The 18,439-nt window shown below is 36.6% G+C and overlaps 1 protein-coding gene across 1 annotated transcript in view; it reads right to left on the bottom strand.

Moving 5' to 3' along the window:
* LOC131962165 (partitioning defective 3 homolog) overlaps positions 1–18,439 on the bottom strand; it is a 572,304-nt gene that overhangs the window by 194,775 nt on the left and 359,090 nt on the right. The window contains exon 17 of the mRNA XM_059327127.1: positions 941–1,089. Coding sequence (XP_059183110.1) covers positions 941–1,089 — 149 coding nt within the window. The remainder of the gene's footprint in view (positions 1–940; positions 1,090–18,439) is intronic.

Below are 18,439 nucleotides of genomic sequence, written 5' to 3'. Positions count from 1 at the left end.
ATTCTCAACCGTGGGGTCGCAAGATGATTTCCGGGGGTTGCCAAATAATTTTGGAAGTCAGCTCTGTCTCCACTGTGTTAAATTGTTCATGTGTTAATGTGTTTTAGTCTTTTTGTCATTTAATGTCTTTTTTTTGGTCAATTTGTGTCTTTTTGTGGTCATTTTTTGTCATTTTGTGGTCAATTTGAGTCCTTTTTTGCTTCATTTTATGTAATTTTTTGGTCATTTTGTGGTCAATTTGATTCTTTTTTGGATAATTTTCTGCCTTTTCTGACAAATCCCAAAGTAGCAAGTTATTACTTTCCAAGGAGTCTCTGGCTTGAAGCTGACTGGTACACACTCAGGAGGTCAGAATGGACCTTTAAACTTATAGCAAAGCACTTAAAAGTAACAATAAAATATTAAAAAATATATAAATGCACAGACAGAGAGATGTTTTAGTTGTTGTCTGCTTCATTACTTGTCCAAAATTCATCGTATCAACTGAGTTTGTATGATCTGAACTGTGAGATTCTGTTCAGTGAGCGGGGAGTCACAGACAACATGCATGTTAAATTGGGGGTCACGACTCAAAAAGGTTGAGAACTTCTGCTCTATATTATGGAGCTAGATGGGAAAATGGGGAGCCTGGTTAGGTAAGAACATCTGCCTACTAGCACCTATAAATTTCACTTGAAAACATGTTGGATCTTGTTTGTTTAATCCATAGAAAAACCAAGATAAAAACAACACTTTATGCCATTTTATTCTTGTGTAGGACCAGTTGCAACCCTGTGGAGAATGAGTGGCCGATAAATACATCCGTTTATTACTCTAACTGCATTTGTGTATTAAGAAAGCAAACTAGCTGTGTGCATTTTATCACACACACTTTACTCCATCTATGTAGAATATCTGCATGTCTAATGTAAGCATGTGAAAAGAATAGAATGGCATTTACCTAAATCCATGCTCTTCGACTTGCGCGTCTTGAGGATGTCCAGGTCATTAGCATTTTCATATTGTTTGATGCGTTTTTCTGACATACTCTGGCGGCCGAAGCCCTCCCTCAGGAACGAAGTGTCACCGTCTGCATCTGGACTGAGCGAGCTACAGATCATAAGGAAGAAAGGAGGTATTATAATGAGGCATAAAACATAAAAAAAATACAGGGTCATTCCAAAAGCAATTGTTTTCTTTCCCAACTCGCATATGGACGCCTTTAGCATCATTTTTGGGCGTGCAGGGCTTCGACTGGATGAAGGGGTCACACAAACACAGGTCTTTCAATTTGGAAACTGCTGTTTATGTCATGTGTAGGGCGATATATCGATATAAAAGATATATCGATATATTTTTAAATGCGATATGGAATTAGACCATATTGTATATATCAATATAGTTTGATTTGTTTTCCTTTCTTTATATATAAATGCTGCCCTTACGAGGGTTTGTCATATTTAGTTCTTTTGTAATGTTCATGATTCTTTTCTCATATAACTATATTTATTTCAGAAAAATATTGGCCTACTTTATTTCATAGGTTATTTTTATTTAAGATATTTTTTTATTTAAATGTAAACTTTACTTGATTTTAAAAAAGTTTCTCCTGTTGTTATACAGTATTTATGTTCACTTAAATAAACGGTTTCAATAAAACTACTTGTGTAATGTCATATTTGACTTTGACTGAACATTTGCTCTCACTTTGCAATAATATCGGTATATATATCGTACATCGATATTCAGCCTGAATCACAAACTGTGTCTTTATTTTTTTTTTTACATAAACCAGGATCTGTTCAAAACCTTAACCCTCTGGGGTCTGAGCCTATTTGCCCTTTATATACCACATAATATTTACTATACCTGTTTTGTATTTGGTATTTTCTCAGCACAACCTCAACATGATCTGACATTTATTTTTTCACTTTAACCCACTTTATTGACACATTGAGCCCAAAAATACACAAAAATCATGAAATCTGAAATAAAATGATACTATTTATGACAATAAAAACCACAAATATGCTCAATGAACTGTTTCGGAAATGAAAAATGTAAAACATAGGTTGCAAATATGAACATAGAAAGGTAAAATTCAAATATAATAAAACTAAACACAAAAAAATACCATAAAAACATGCTTATTTCGGAACAGTGTTAGATGATGAGAACCCTTTTTTCCATTTTCACAAAATGCCACGGCTGCCTCGTCCCATCCACTATTACACTTGAATAAATGTTTTTGTTCTATCAAATTAAAATGATCATATCTTTGGTTTTACATGACCTCGGCACATCTAACAAAAAACTAGAGAAAGTTTCAAGTCTGTAATTTGGAGTGAAATCAGCAGCAGCGCTCATGTGACCTCGTTTATTTGTTACAATGCTTTGAAAAAAGCCACGTTATGTGACCACGCCAGCGTGATCATAGACCTCACAGGATTAACTAAGTTTTGTTGCATAATCAAGCATTTTTTATATGTCCAAGGCTCCTGACTAAGCATCAATATGTAAGCAGTTGGGAGAAGCAGAGCATGTTACTAAAAACATACCCTTTAATCCGATGATTATCTAATTAAAGCTATATTTTGTAATCATCTACATCAATTTGCAGTTATATTGCTAGAGGGCATCCTTAAAAGAAGACTGGGAGATTAAATCTACCTATTAATATTCATACATCCCCCAAACCTCAGCCCAAAACACTCTATCACTATCAGGTAATGACCATCGACATTCAATACTCACACACACACACGGTCAGTTTCAATCCTTCATTTCAATGACTATTCTAATTAAGGACACGTCCACCTCTGCTGGGTGGGACCAGGACGTGCTGCCATTGGCTAGAAGAGGCCTGGCTAAGATGTGTGATAGCCCAGTGAGGTGAGGGTGCTCTGGGGTCATGGCCACTCAATACCCAGCCCCCCTCCTATATGTCTGGAGCAGCAGCAGAGCCTGGCCCACCATAGTGCGCTCCCTTTGAGATCCTCTATCTCTGTCTGGATCTTAATTGAAAATCGGAGGGGAGTGGGGAAAGGAGGTTGGGAGAGGGGGACAGTGGTATTTGCATGCAGAAGAGTACATTAACAATTAAGGTGAGAACATCTTGGCATTTGAGGGGAGACAGAGGGGAGGAGATGAGGTGTGGATGCAGTCTAGCAAATGTTACATGCATGAATGACACTGTTTCCTTTGTTCTAGTGATGATCATACATTATACCCATTAAAGGGTGTCGTACATCCTTAAGAGTCTGAAATTTCGGCATTTTACGCAAGCAATTGTATCAAATAACCTAATCTCTCCGGCGATTGAGAATGGACAGCTTTTCTCCTGAGTTGGAAGTGATGAAGTGGAGCAAAACACTGTGTAAAAAAAAAAAAAAAAAAAAAAAAAAACCTGCTGTTTTTACAGTTAAAAAACTGGCAGCTGTGGTTGCCAAAACTTTACTGTAATAAATACGGTAGAATTTTTAAAAATATTACAGTAAAAAGATATTGGCACTGTTGATTTCACGTTTAAGATTGCCATTTTATTCCATTTTTTACTGTAAAAACTGTTTTTTCCATCAAAAGAAACGCTGTTTTGCCATATGATTGACATTAATATACTTTATAAATGAAAATGCATAAATTAAAGATTTTACCATTAAATATTACAGTATATTTTTGTTAGAGATATGGTGTTTAGCTCATTTAACAGTGAGAAAAAGTATTTTTTACAAAAAGTAAATGCATTACATTGGTGGCTTGTATATATATATTACATTAAATACATATTACAGTGTATTTTACAGTGGAGTAATGTATTTTTCAAAAAACAAAACTGTAAAAAGTACTGTTTTGGCTGACATACATTTACAGTGTTTCATTGTTACTGAAACTGAATTAACTCATTTATCATTTTACAGTATTTTACTGTCATGGTTTGGCAGTTTCCCACCGTAAACTCTACAGACATTTTTTACAGTGTAGGGAGGAATATGTTTTATGAAAATATGGCGTTGATGCTCCTTCAAGAATCCTTCACAATCTGTAATATCATTTAACAGGAATTGCAGACCTGCTGGCACTTGTTTGCATGTAAACAATTCTTATTTGGGTTGTCAAACCCATTTAACAAAAGAAATGCTTCATGTGTCACAGAGGGACCGGCGTCAACGTGTCACTTTGCTGTCGACCGTACCTGACAATCCTAACTAAGATCAGACCGCCTCACAGGACCCACTCCAGCTGACACAGGAAGAGAGGGAGGTGGAGCAGGAAGAGAGGAATGACAGCACAGATGTATTATTCATTTATTCATCATCCCTCGCTATTCTCCTCTCATCATTCCAAGCCCACAAAAAAACCCAGCCTGCCCTCTCTTTTTCTGTCTCCGCAAATGTCATCTGTCGGAGCGTGACTGAGACGGTGCGGCAGAGAAAGGACGTATTTTCAGCCTGAATTTAGATTTCATTCACTCTTGCCAGCATTGTGTTATTTGGGCCAATTGAACACCAATAGAACATAGACAAAGTGTGAGGCCGGCAGGTGGTATCATGCACAGCTCTGTCGTACAGGTAGAGAGAGCTGGCGAGCATGTGACCGTTTGTGAGAGCAATTATGAACACAGTCAGTTGGAATGAATCAGAATCCAGTTTGTGTGAGCAGAAACAGTGAGAAGTCTGTGGGCAGGAAGAGTGAAGTTCAGAGGGACAGCCCAGCAGTGGTGCAAATTCACTCAGTAGGACTTCAGATCTGTTGGTTTAAGCTGCTGCCCATTTTAACACTGCCTCTGCTTTACTTTGCTTCACGCAGAGCAATGACTAAACGCCCAGGTTGGGGATCCAGGGTAACCTGAAGAGAAGTCACCGTTTGTGTTGCTTTGAGCATTGCTACAAGCCAGAGGTACCTGCTGTCTGAACTTGCACCTCAGTGTTCTGTAGCAGGAACTATAAACTTCTGGTTCCCACCCTTTTTAACTTGTGTCCCAAAATAGACAAGAGAGTCCTTCCTTCCTTGGACGCTACTTTTTATAGAAGCGATGTTGGCCTGGATTCATGATGTCCAGGATTACAATCAATGATACTGGTTAAAGCTGTGTTTTTTGTTTTTGTTTTTTTTTGTATTTTATTTGTTTTCTGATCAAATGCACTTGACCAATTATTCCTAAAAATTTAACCCAAATGGCTATAATTTAATGGCTTGATTCTGCAAACTGTCTTTTTAATTTGTGCTGCATTTTGTAATGTACTTTTTTGCTGCACTTTTCTAATGTATTTTGGAATGTATTTTTACTGTTAAAGTTGTTGTAGGACTGTTGAGTATTACTTGTTGGAATGTGGACCCCAGGAAGACTAGCAAACTGCAATGGCATAAGCTAATGGGGATCCTTTAATAAAAGATAAAACATAAAACAGGTTCCAAATATCATTGAATTGAATTAGACAGCACACTATTCAGTTTAATTTTAAAAGTTGCAATTGTTCTCTTTCCCAACTCACATATGGACGACTTTAGCATCATTTTTGGGCGTGCAGGGCTTGGACTGGATGAAGCGGTCACACAAACACAGGTCTTTCAATTTGGAAACTGCTGTTTATATTATGTGACATTCACCCAGGAGACCACTGTTTGAGTCCCATGTGAAACCATCACAAACTGTGTCTTTATTTTTTAGGTAAACTAGGATCTGTTCCAAACCTTAACTGAGTAGTTTTGTTGCATAAGCAAGCATTTTTTGTATGGTCAAGGCTCCTGACTAAGCATGTAATATGTATGTATATGTACTTGTGTCCCAAAATATACAAGAGAGTCCTAGCCTTTCTTACAGGTTCCAAATACCATTGAATTGAATTAGACAGCACACTATCCAGTTTAATTTTAAAAGCTACCCAATAAAAGCCAAGAAATAAGTGTGCTACTTAATGTACTTAAGGCAAAGCAACGCTAGTATTAATCTTGTAGTCTACTTAGAGCTGACGCACAAAGATTCACAGCTACTTCAGTCCATTAATAGAAATACAGCACTCAATTACACATCTCATATTCACTTTCTACTGGCTATTAACTTTCCCATAGGAATGCTCATTGTAATGAGATACTGCTTTAAAGTCTCTTTGCTCTGATACAGATGCTCCTTTATCTCAAACACAGGCGACTGGTGGTGACTAAAGCCTTCTTCATACATGGACTGCAACTCTGAACTTATCTAGGAGTTACCTGGAGGAGCTGTATATGGGAACACACATGTCTGAATCAGTTGGACTGGACATTAAACAGGCTCCACCCTACCAGCTCACCAGTATGAAGTCTGTATAATGTCCTATTGGGTCTGTGTGTGTGAATAAAGCAGGTCATTGTCTGGGGTGGGCTATCGATGCCTTTTCATCATGCTGCCATTTTATTGCATTTTTTACTGTATGAATAAAAAGTTTTTCTATCAAAATAAATACTGTTTTGCCATATAATTGGCAAGAAATACTTTTTATTAATGTCACATAAATTAAAGATTTTAGTATTAAATATAACAGTATATTTTTTAGAGATATGGTGGTCAGTACATTAAACAGTGCAATAAAGTTTTTTCTTTTTACAAAAGATAAATGCAAAAATTACAGTGATGACTTATACATATTGCATTAATGCATTTTTCAAAAAACAAAACTTTAAAAAATACTTTTTTGGCTGACATATACATTTACGGTGTTTCATTGTTACTGAAACTGAATCAACCCATTTATCATTTTACGGTCTTTTACTGTCGTGATTTAGCAGTTTTTCACCGTAAAATCTACATTTTTTACAGTGTAAAGTGGCTACGTGACTCTGGTGTAACCCTCATAATGTCAGAGAGAATGTGTCTGACATGGACAATATCTTACATGAAATAATAACTTCTATACTGGACTTGACTACTGAATTGCTCATTTTGGATTTCAACTGAATAAAAATTGTATTAGAAAGATGGAAATCAGAAATAGCTATGATATGACATATATATATATATATATATATATATATATATATACATATATATATATACGATCACCTCCCAGAGAAGTTAAATAATCTCCAGAGTGGCACAATTTCTTCCTGAGACCATCCGTCCCATCCACGCCTCTGGCCCATCTTTAATAGTGGCCCATTCCATTTGGATAATACATTCCCTCATCTCTCCTTCTTTAAGCAGTGTTTAAAAGCAATTTCCACTATTCCGAGCAGATGCTTCCCCCCCGTTCCAAGTCCTCCCATCATCTAAAATTAACTAGCGCTGAGGATTGCTCACAGGCAAATCCACAGCTTTAACTTGCATTTCACATCAACTTGTCCTGTCTCTGTCTCCCTCGCAGGAAGTTAAATGTGTCAAACTGCACATCGGCCTTGTTGCTAAGTGGTGTGTGCTAAAAGCAGCCTGTGCTCACAATTTACCCTAGTGGCTTATGTCCTTTTTTTTTCTTTTTACTTTGTTTTCTTCTTTTCCCAACTCCCAACCCTTCTTACCCTCATTTAAAAACGACCCCAAAGAGGTAAGTCTCAAAGCGTCCTACTTCTCGGAAGGTTCGGCTCGGATTGATCGACTAGCGGGGGGTTGTGTGCATTAGTTTAGAGAGGGGGCAAGAGGTGGAGAGCCCCGGTAAGGTGCTTCTGAAATGGTCCTTTTGAGGTTTAGAGGAGGCCGATTCAGCTGACCGCATGGATGCATAGCTGGGCCAGGGAGCCTGGAGCTGCCTTCAATCATTGCATACAGCCCTGCATGAGAAGTCAGTGCAGAGGTCTGTCCTGCTGGCATGAGCACCAGCACACACTACATACTTGAAATAATTTATATGTTTCAGAGAAGAAAAAAGGTGAACACTGCAAAAAAGGTGTGTCTGAAAACAAGATAAAAACACTAAATCTGAGGGAAATTATCTTGCTTCAGATAATTTCACTTGACAAGGTTTCTTAAATTAAGATTTAATTTAAGAAATCTCTTAAATTAAGATTTATAGATTATTAAATCTAGAAATAAGCATGTTGAATGCTTAAAATAAGAAATTATCTCTTAAAACAAGATACATTATGTAACACTTCTAAATCTAAAGTTTTTGTTTTTGTCTTGGTAAGAACCAAATAATTGTCAGTGCACTCTGCTCGGGTCAGTTCATCGCTGCTTGCAGCTTTAATTTATCTTGTTTTAAGAGTTAATTTCTTATTTTAAGTGTTCAACATGCTTATTTCTAGATTTAATAATCTTATTTCAAGAAATCTTGTAAAGTGAAATGATCTGTCCATGCAGCAAGATCATTTCCCTCAGATTTGGTGTTTTTATCTTGTTTTTAGACACACCTTTTTTGCATTGAACAGAGAACTCCTTTCTTTCATCTTTATAACAATTTTCTCAAACATTAATGCACTGTACAAAGTCTCAGATTACCATTTATATTTCACTAGCTTAATTGCATCTATAAAGCATTTGACTTTCACCTCCGTATAAAGACTGTAAAATAAAATGGTTTCATCAGTGCCACACAGAGGAGCAGCTGCACCTGTGATTTGCTGTAATCTCCTTTTAATTGTGATGAAGATGCAGAGAGAGAGACAGAGAGGGAGGGAACAAGATCAATTAAGACCTCTTTGTCCATCGGCTGACTCCTGCCTAGACCTCCTCATTCATTCCGTGCCTGGTGTACGGATGCTTTAATTGAGTTTTGCTGAACTGTGTCTGCTGAATGGGCGAGCCACTGACAAGGGCCACGCAAAGAACATATTTTAGTGTGTGCGCACAGGTTACTTTGGTATCACTCATGCTGAGATTCAACAACACCCCTGTCACACTGAGTGTAGGGCACAAACACACACACAGTACACAACACAGGAAGAGGTAGGAAACACATTCAAGGTGAGTGCAGAAATAAAAGCATGTATGACATGCTTGTAGCAACGGTGCACCACTGAGACATGGTAAATATTCATAAAGCGAGGAGACCATTAGCATTTAAGGAAAAACAATGCCCGCAATGTGTGTGTGTGTGTGTGTGTGTGTGTGTGTATGTGTTCTTGCTCTTGTACTTTCCACATACTGAGGACCGGCATGAGTTTTTAACCAACATAGTGAAGTCTTTTTTGGGAAGTGAGGACATTTTGCCCGGTCCTCACTTTGTCTTTTCTTAAAAATCCTCCTGGCTATCTAGATGCTATGTAGATGCTACTCAGTTGTTTTCTCAAAAGTCTCTTCTTGAATACCAAAATGAGTCACACACTTTTTGCTCGAGAGCACCCCCAATGGTCTAGTCTGGTATTCCAGGTGATATAATACAAAATTAACCTTAAACATCAACAGTAGCAGTAATATACTTTGGACTAATAAAAACAAAAACCGGTCCTCACTCTGATGGTTAAAAACTTTTACTAGAAACTTTGTTTTTCTCAAAATTTTAACAAATGTATAGTTTCATAGTACCACCTGCTGTTCAGAAAGGCTTCATTTGTGTTGCTAGGTGGCCTAGAAATGGTGGTCCTCAGTCTGTGAGTCGTCTTACTCGGCCCTTACCAGGCAGCAAGACAGGAATGTGTGTGTGTGTGTGTTAAAGTCACTTCCAACTTAAATGGACACGTGAGATAAGCCAAATAGTGTGTGTGTGCATGCTCTACAGGGCTGTTTGCATTTATATGTAGTTATGCTAATAGCTTGATGGTAAAAACACATGTGCTTAATAGAGCACTTGTGATTCTTAGTTATATTACTGATGATAGAGACTATTAGGGAGTCAACTGAAGTAGGCAGTGTGCCTGCAATGTTCGTTTGGAAGTTTGTTTGTTCGTGTCTATGCGGACCTTTTCCACTTTATATGTTAATTTGTGAAATTGTTTACCAGCCAATGTGTATCTAAACACTCGTGAGACCGAGGGCGTCTGTGCAGCGGTGTGTGTGGATGAGTGTGTATGTTTGTCTGGAGTCCTTTTCCATCTCTGCTGGTTGACAGACTGTGTCAGAGCTGCCTGGGAAATGATGTTTCCACCTGTGACACAGTCGACTTCTCTTTCTCTCTTCCTCTCTGTCCATTTCTCTTCCCTCTCACCTTAATGAGGATTGACACCCGTCCTCCACTCTGTCAGCTACAGTCCACTCAGAATGAGGTCCCCGCCACGGGGACGGTAGTAGTCGGATGATATCAGGGTTGTGACAGTGCCCCTAGTGGCCCAAGTGGGGGTTTTACTTCTCTTCTAATATGTCAATTCTCTGTGATCACACTTTTAAAAGCCAGAAAGTGAAGCCAGAAAGACAGTGCAAGCAATTCTATTAAGCCAATATGTCATTTTTTTTTCTTTAACTCATTAGGCTGGACTTGAAAATAAGGGAAATTTTCCGGCGCCCGCCACAAGCAGTCCCACCACCCCAACCAAGCTCCAGTATCCCTTACATTTTAAAACAGGTGTACAAGAAAGCTAAAATCACCACTTGTAACCACTCATAAACTACAATTGGCTTCATGCACAGCTGCACTACTTCCTGAACTTCAGCCAGCTCCTTTGTTTCCTGTCTGCCATTATTGGACAAACTGATTAATCCAGGTGTGGCTGATCTCAGTTGTCACAACAACAATAATCAGATACACCTGGATTAATCAGTTAGTCAGAACCCTATGGGTGACTACGGCCATTATTTATTTATTTATGTAAAAGTTATTTTTTGGGCATTTTATAGCTTTATTGATAGAGAGATGTTCAGAGTGAAAGACAGAGAGAAAGTGCTTCAAGACAGATTCGAACCTGGGCCGCCCGCTCACAAGGACTGAGCCCTTTTTTTATGCGCTCTACCAGGGGTGCCACTGGAGACACACCACATTCATTATTTATACAGTGTATGGTTGTGACGTCACACACTAACCTCGCGGTGACAGCTGCCACCTACAGTACCTGTAGTAGCTACTGCAGGTGGCAGTTATCGCGAGGCTAGTGACAGAGCTCAGATTGGGAATGTATTAATGCCCGGTTAAAATACGGATTTACGGGAAAATACTAATACGGGAGGACGGTGGGAAAGAAGGGTAAAATCTATCTTAACTATTTCCCGGCCAAAATGGGATACTTGACAGGTATGAACGTGCGATCAACTAAAAATAAAATGTATAATAAACAGATCAATTAAATTGTTTTATATACCAAATGGTTTTAACTTAACTTGAATCATTTATATATATTTTTTAATTAAAAGTTGCTAAATTTCCATATTTCCCATTCAAATATGGATGAGAGACGCACAGTGCAGCAGCAGCAAGCTGAAGCTCACCTTGGATTGCGCAATCCTTCACAAACTGAGTAACACGCTCGAGTCCAAGGTGATGACTTTAAACATCCTGTTTTATCAGGACAAAACTGAAAGATAATCACTTTCATAAAATAAAGCAGAGGAAACCAGGAAATCTTTATATCTGAAAGGATGCAAACAGGAGTTTATGCTGTTTTTGCATGAAAATGAAAATCACGTCAACAACTATAAAAATAGTAATAATTTTTCTGTTGGTCGATTAGTTCTTGCAGCTCTATTGGTGAACTAAAAACTTGCAGAATGAAAGCAAAGGAGCACTTTGGTATGACTTTTATTACAATGTGCGCTTATCTGATTTGAACTGTCCGTGCCTCTCCTCCTGCAGGTGGTAAAACTTTATTCAGGTGCCATGCAGGGCAGCTCTGATAACAGGGGTTGGCATGGTAATAGCAGCCTGAGCGCCACAGGCTAGCTGCTAGTAGTTAGTTCCTGGCTCTCAGTAATGTTGCATAACATTTCCTAAACTTCAGACGGAGGAGCATGCTGCGGACACCCTCGGCTTTTTTATGCACTTTAGAGTCAAATCAGACTACAGTACGCTCTCACCTCCTGCCCTCACATAACTTAGAAAACTGTGTGCTCATGACTCAGGACGATGTAGGAGTTGAAAGACAAGGTATGCTTCCAGTTAGGGCTGGGCGATATATAAATATAAAAGATACATCGATATATTTTTAAATGTGATATGGAATTAGACCATATCGCAAATATCGATAAAGTTAAAATTTTTGCACTGTGATCCTAGCTCCAGGCAAGCTGCAGCTTTTATTTAAGATATTTTTTTATTTAAATGTGCACTTTATGGAGCTTTGATTTAAAAAAAAAAAAAAAAGGTGCTCCTGTTGTTATACAGTATTTATGTTCACTTAAATAAATGGTTTCAATAAAACTACTTGTGACATGTCATTTGGCTTTGACTTTGACTGAATATTTGCTCTCACTTTGCAATAAAAATATCAGGATATATATCGTATACTGATATTCAGCCTAAATATATCGGGATATGACTTTTGGTCAATATCGCCCAGCCCTACTTCAAGCAGAAACTGACCTGGTACCATTATGTGGGGAGGTGGGTGGGTGGGGGGTGAGAGGCTGTGGGGGCTACAGTCGCCCGCTATGCCACACTGGAAATATCATTTTACCTTCATGAATATTTAAAAAAATATTGAAATAGTTTGAAGTGTTATGTTGTAAGTGTTGAAATAGAAAGTTTCTTCACTTCAGATATTTCCGAAACCAACTAAAATAGGGGAAAAGGGACACATCTTAACAAACAAAAGTTAATTTATACAGAATTTATAATAGTCTCTAAGCTGCCTGACGGCCTTTTGCCTCTCAATCTTTTTCTTAATTTTATTGAAATGGGAAGTCTGTGTCCTCTTGTAGCAGCAACTACAGACACACTCTTGTAGAAGCAACTGCACTGTAAAAAATGATTGTAGAAATTACAGTAAAACACTGTCAAATTGCATTTGAAATAAGGTGTAACATTTAAAATTGTATATTACCGTAGTAGACACTTAATTACTGTAAATCAAGGAATAGTACACAAGTTAAATTGTAAAAATACAAAAAAAATTTAAATGTATGAAAAATAATAATAGATAAATACCATAATGTCACAAAGTCACAATTTCCCTGAAAAAGCGGGATTATTCAGTCTAAATAACAGTTTTTTCTGATATTTACATTTAAATTTACAGTAGAAAGTCCACTCATTGTATTTTTTACGGTGAAGTTCTGGCAACCACAGCTGCTGGTATTTTACCGTAAATTAAACAGATTTTTTTTTTACAGTGTGACCCACTATCAACATGTGGAGGGAGGGTGATAAAAGCAAATGCTCAATGGAGCTGCTGATTGTGAGAGGACAGAGGAGGGACATCTTTCTGAAACATGACACATCATTTGCAACACATTGACTGAAACACAGAAGTAACTGGTAATCAGACTGTAAATATTTTAAATTTTGCAGTTAAATATCCTTGATTATATGGAACATACAATGTAACCCGCTGTAATATAACCAGTCTACCTATAGAAAATATACCACGTCAGTTCTAAACATTAATACATTCATGCACAAAAGTCACATCCAAAGTCTTCTGCACTGTGTAGTGATTATGTGGGAGAACTGTAAACTTCTGTTCACACTGTACTGTGTAATTACATAAGCTTAACGATCTTGTAATAAGTTATAGTGAACTGGAACTACAGGAAACAGAGTTAATAAAGTGCAATAAAAATGTAGTAATGTAGCATTGCAATGGACTCAGTTTTTGATTTTCTTTTTTATTACAAAGGCCATAAAAGTCGAAGTTCTATCAAATGAACAGAATGAACACACTGTGGTTCACTGAATAAAACAGCACGAGGAAGCAGAGAGGTTGTGTTGTTGGGAGGAGACACATCTCTCAAAGAGCCTCATCTTCAAAGTGAAGTCAGCACTTTATAGGTACAGTGGGGGTTTACACTCCTTGTGATGCTCTTGCAAACTTCTCCTGAGCAAGGGACTTTGTGTTTAGATGTAACAATGCAAGAAACCTTCTGAAGGAAGTTTTACTTCTGAAGGACAAAGTTGATGGTACCTTGGTGAGGATTATATAAACTATCGTCTCTAAATGCAAGAAAAAAATACCTAGAAAAGCTGTTTCGACCAAGTCCCTATACACTGTAAAAAAATGTCTGTAGATTTTACGGTGAAAATCTGCTAAACCATGACAGTAAAAGACCGTAAAATGATAAATGGGTTAATTCAGTTTCAGTAACAATGAAACACCGTAAATGTATATATCAGCCAAAAGAGTATTTTTTACTTTTTTTTTTTTTTTTTTTTAAATACATTACTCCACTGTTAAATACACTGGCACTGTGTTTGTAGAAAAAAATATACTGCAATATATATGCAAGACATAATTTTTGCATTTATTTTTTGTAAAAAATACTTTTTCTCACTGTTAAATGTACTAAACACCATATCTCTAACAAAAATATACTGTAATATTTAATGGTAAAATCTTTAATTCATGAGGCATTTATAAAGTATTTTCTTGTCAATTATATCGCAAAACATCATTTATTTTGATGGAAAAACGTTTTTATTTTGTATGGTAAAATATGGAATAAAATGGCAATCTTAAACAGGAAATCAACAGTGCTAATATAATTTTACCGTAATATTACAACAAGTTGCACCATATTTATTACGGTAAAGTTCTGGCAACCACAGCTGCTGTTCTTTTTTACCGTAAAAACAACGTTTTTTTTTGTTTTTTTTACAGTGTAACAGAACATCTTTAGTTTTAAATAATAATCAGAGCTCATATAATTTAGAGTCTCTGTGATCTAGATTTTCAACCGGTTTTAAATAGTTTCATATATGCACATGCCTAAAGGAAAATGCGTACCCTGGGACCCTAGTAAGTGGGAACAGACACACCCTGCAACTGCATTTTATCAACTTCTGGGATGAAAACCAGGTGGAAACTAGAAACATTCCTCCTGCGTCTCAGACCAATCTGCTTTTATTAAGAACTGCCATGATTTTACACTAAATTGTGTTTCTGACGCTGGTCCACATTCCACTCCTGGGAGCACAACCTTTTATCTTATTATTTATCCAGATTATTCTGCCAAGCCACTATATCAACCCGTGCATTTTATCTGTTTAACTGTAAATCATTCAGACATGGTTCTTCCTGTTTGTCTTTGGATTGAAACTAATGAAGGAGGAGGTAGACACCGCAGAGGGAATGAATGTGACGGGTCACGACCAAATGCTCAAATCAACTTAGTGCAGATATGCAAAGTAATAACTTACAACCTTTATTTATCCAGTAAGAGCAGACAGAAGACACATGCTGGCTTCCATCACACAACCCTGCACACATCCTGGACCAAACCAGCAACCACAGCCTCTACATGTGCCTGACAAGTAGCCATATCACTGAAGGAGGATTTCAGTGATTTATTGTACCACCTGGGCCCTGTAAAGTGAATGAAACATTCACAGGGTTTCTTTATGTTAACAACCAAAAACAAGATAAAGTATCCTACAAGTGTGGTTCATAACTTGGTAAGTCAACCCAGGGTTGATCAATCTAGTTATTGACAAGTTCACATAAAAATGGGCAGCATATGACCAATGACAAACACATATACTGCCCTACAAAGCCTAACAGCAGTAACTACATTATTGGTCGAAATAATAATTATAAAGTTTGAACTAAAAATGAACTCCTTGATGTCTGTTCTATCTTGTGACAAAGTTTTAGATTTAAATTTTGCTTTATTTTGGAGAAATAAATATATAAAAATTGCAGTAACTACAAAATCCAACTCAAAACCTATATATATATATATATATATATATATATATATATACATATATGTATATATATATATATATACATATATGTATATATATATATATATATATATATATATATATATACATACATATATATATGTATATACGTATATATATATATATATATTTACGTATATATATATATATATATATATATATAGTTTATTTGATAGGGAAATTATTATCTAGATCGTGATTAAGTGAGATAAAAGTGAGATAAAAATAAAATTAAGACTAAAATATAACATTACTTACAACAATATTAAGTCTAAAATACACAAATCATTGAAAAAAGTTATTGAACACTTTTAAATACACTTATAACAAAATCAATTTGAAAATGGTTATTCACTGAAAACAAAAAATTAAAGCTGGAAGAAGATGACAACATTGTAGTTACTGCACTCTGTTTATCATTACTATTAGAACCTTTGACAGCAAATCCAGAGTGCGGTAAATCAATTTTGGGGGTCAAAGGTCAAATAAATAATCATGATTTTTGAGCATAATAATTACATCATCAATACATGTAGAAATAAGTGTAATATCACTTATCTGCCTATAACGCATTTGGCTGACCAGTTAAAAAACATAAAAACATTTTTTTAAAGCTGTTTTTCTCAGTTTTACCGTTGCATAGTTACTGCAGTTAGACTTTGTAGGGCAGTACAGGTCTACTATATTTAAAGCAAAATATAATATTAGACAAATACAAAGAAGTTAAACACATAATCCCGGCTAAAGGCAACACAGCTGCAGCTGCTTAACGCTGGAAAGACAGCTGGCCAAAAATTGCAGACTGTGTGAATGCGTAAATTCATCGGCTGATTATATGACTGCAAAAAAAGTTACCAAAGGCACCAAACACGAGGGTGCTGGACAGAAAAACATGTCAAAGATGGGAAAAAAATCGAAGAAGAGCTTAATGCTTGAAATGTCACTGTGTGGTAATTAAACTAAATATATCACAGGAGCATTATCCAGTTTCTGTCTTATAATATCACTGCCCCAAAGGGCACGATAGAATATAATTGAATATAATTACATTTGTGTCTACAGTGAAATTAATGTGTTGCTTAGATATACCCTCATAGCGTGTAGGACAATTGTAGCTTTATCCTTTGAGCCGAGGCAGTGTTAAACAGACTTGGTGAGAAAATAAAAAAAATCTATATAAAACATAATTAAAATTTGTAATGAGGCTCACTTTCATAGTACAACAGAACAAGGTTTCAGTGCTTCACTCAGCCTCTCTTGTAGGATATCTATATAAAAACACAATGTAATGACTTTGACATGCAGACAGTCTGCGGTACTGTAACTGCACAACTACTGCACACATACAGCTGACACACAGAAGTCAGTCCCTCTGGCCACAATCTGTTTTATTACTTATTTTCAAGAGAATTTATTAGTCATTGATCTCTTATCTAATCCTACCTATACACCAGAAGACTTTGAAAATATTTGGAAAAGACTCCTGGAAAACTATCAGCTCACACCTGCTCACATCTAAAGAGTTTTTAGTATCGGACTGGGACTTTAGACAGACTGTGAATCTTTCAGGGTCACTATTTACAAGACTACAACTAGATTTTTTTATCATTTTTTCCAACCATTACATTTTTTTCCCATCATGCTCTTATTAAAAACATACAAATGGAGGAGAAGCAGTGCAGTTTAGTGTGTGCAGTGGTTTGTGTTGAAAAAAAAAAAAAGAAGAGAAGACGCCCCTCACAAAGCTGAAAAAAGGTTTCTGTTCTTCTGACATGAAAAGTTGACTATTTTACAGTAAAAATAGATATAAGGAAGAATAAAAGAAAGGAACATTTAGAAATGAATTCTTGATATACATTTATGTCCTATTTAATTATAATGTGTTTAATTGAATAATCATATTTATCAGTTCTATCAACTTTCATTTAGTTCATCATACATTATCTATTACTTATTTATGTAGGCTATATATTTATTCATACATTTTAACTGGGTCTCCTTACTGTTCTCTTTACTAAGAAACAGCGCCCCCCAAAATCTAAATATATGACATCACTATATTTTTATTGAGGACTGAGCTTACTAGCATTATTGTGATGTTCCTTTTTCCTGTGGAAGTGGTTTTACAGGCCGGTCTGGAACCGGGGACCTTTCCCCCGCTCATCTATTGGTTGGTGATTGTGTTACGTCACTGAGACTTGAGATAATATCAAACACGTTTGATATGATCCAAACCCAAGACTAGGAAAAGACTGATATGAAACAGAGCAGATTACTACCTTAAACTTAACCATGGAGATGACGGGAGCGCTGTGACTTCAGTAAAACTCCTAGATTTACTAAAGACTTCCAGTTTTTAGTCTGGGACTGGGGAAATCTTTTGGTGTAAGCCCAGCATAAAACATACTGAGGAGCAGGTTAGGAGTTCAGCATAACTTACTATGGTGATGCAAGAAGTGAACTACCATCATAAGACAGAAAGCCCCAGGTCAACCCTGAAGTTACTATGCTAACCACAAATCCTGATCATGTCCAGGCAGTGGCAGTTCTACACAGGGGCCTACAGGGGCCCCTGCCCCTGTGAAGAAACCTTAGGCCCCTGCTGTGGCCCCTGTGTCAAATTAATAATAAAATGATGAATTTATAACGAACGACGGAACAATTCTTACCTTTTTTTGTTCAAACAATATCTCATTGTCATACAAAAAAAACTGTTATTGTTGGTGAGTCTCATTGTTTAAATCAATGTATTTGTATCTTCCAAATATACTTAAATGAGATGTTTAAAT

This window comes from Centropristis striata, chromosome 23 (genome assembly GCF_030273125.1).
Source record: "Centropristis striata isolate RG_2023a ecotype Rhode Island chromosome 23, C.striata_1.0, whole genome shotgun sequence".
In the NCBI taxonomy this organism is placed as follows: Eukaryota; Metazoa; Chordata; class Actinopteri; order Perciformes; family Serranidae; genus Centropristis; species Centropristis striata.
This window is presented reverse-complemented; position numbering and strand designations above follow the sequence as displayed.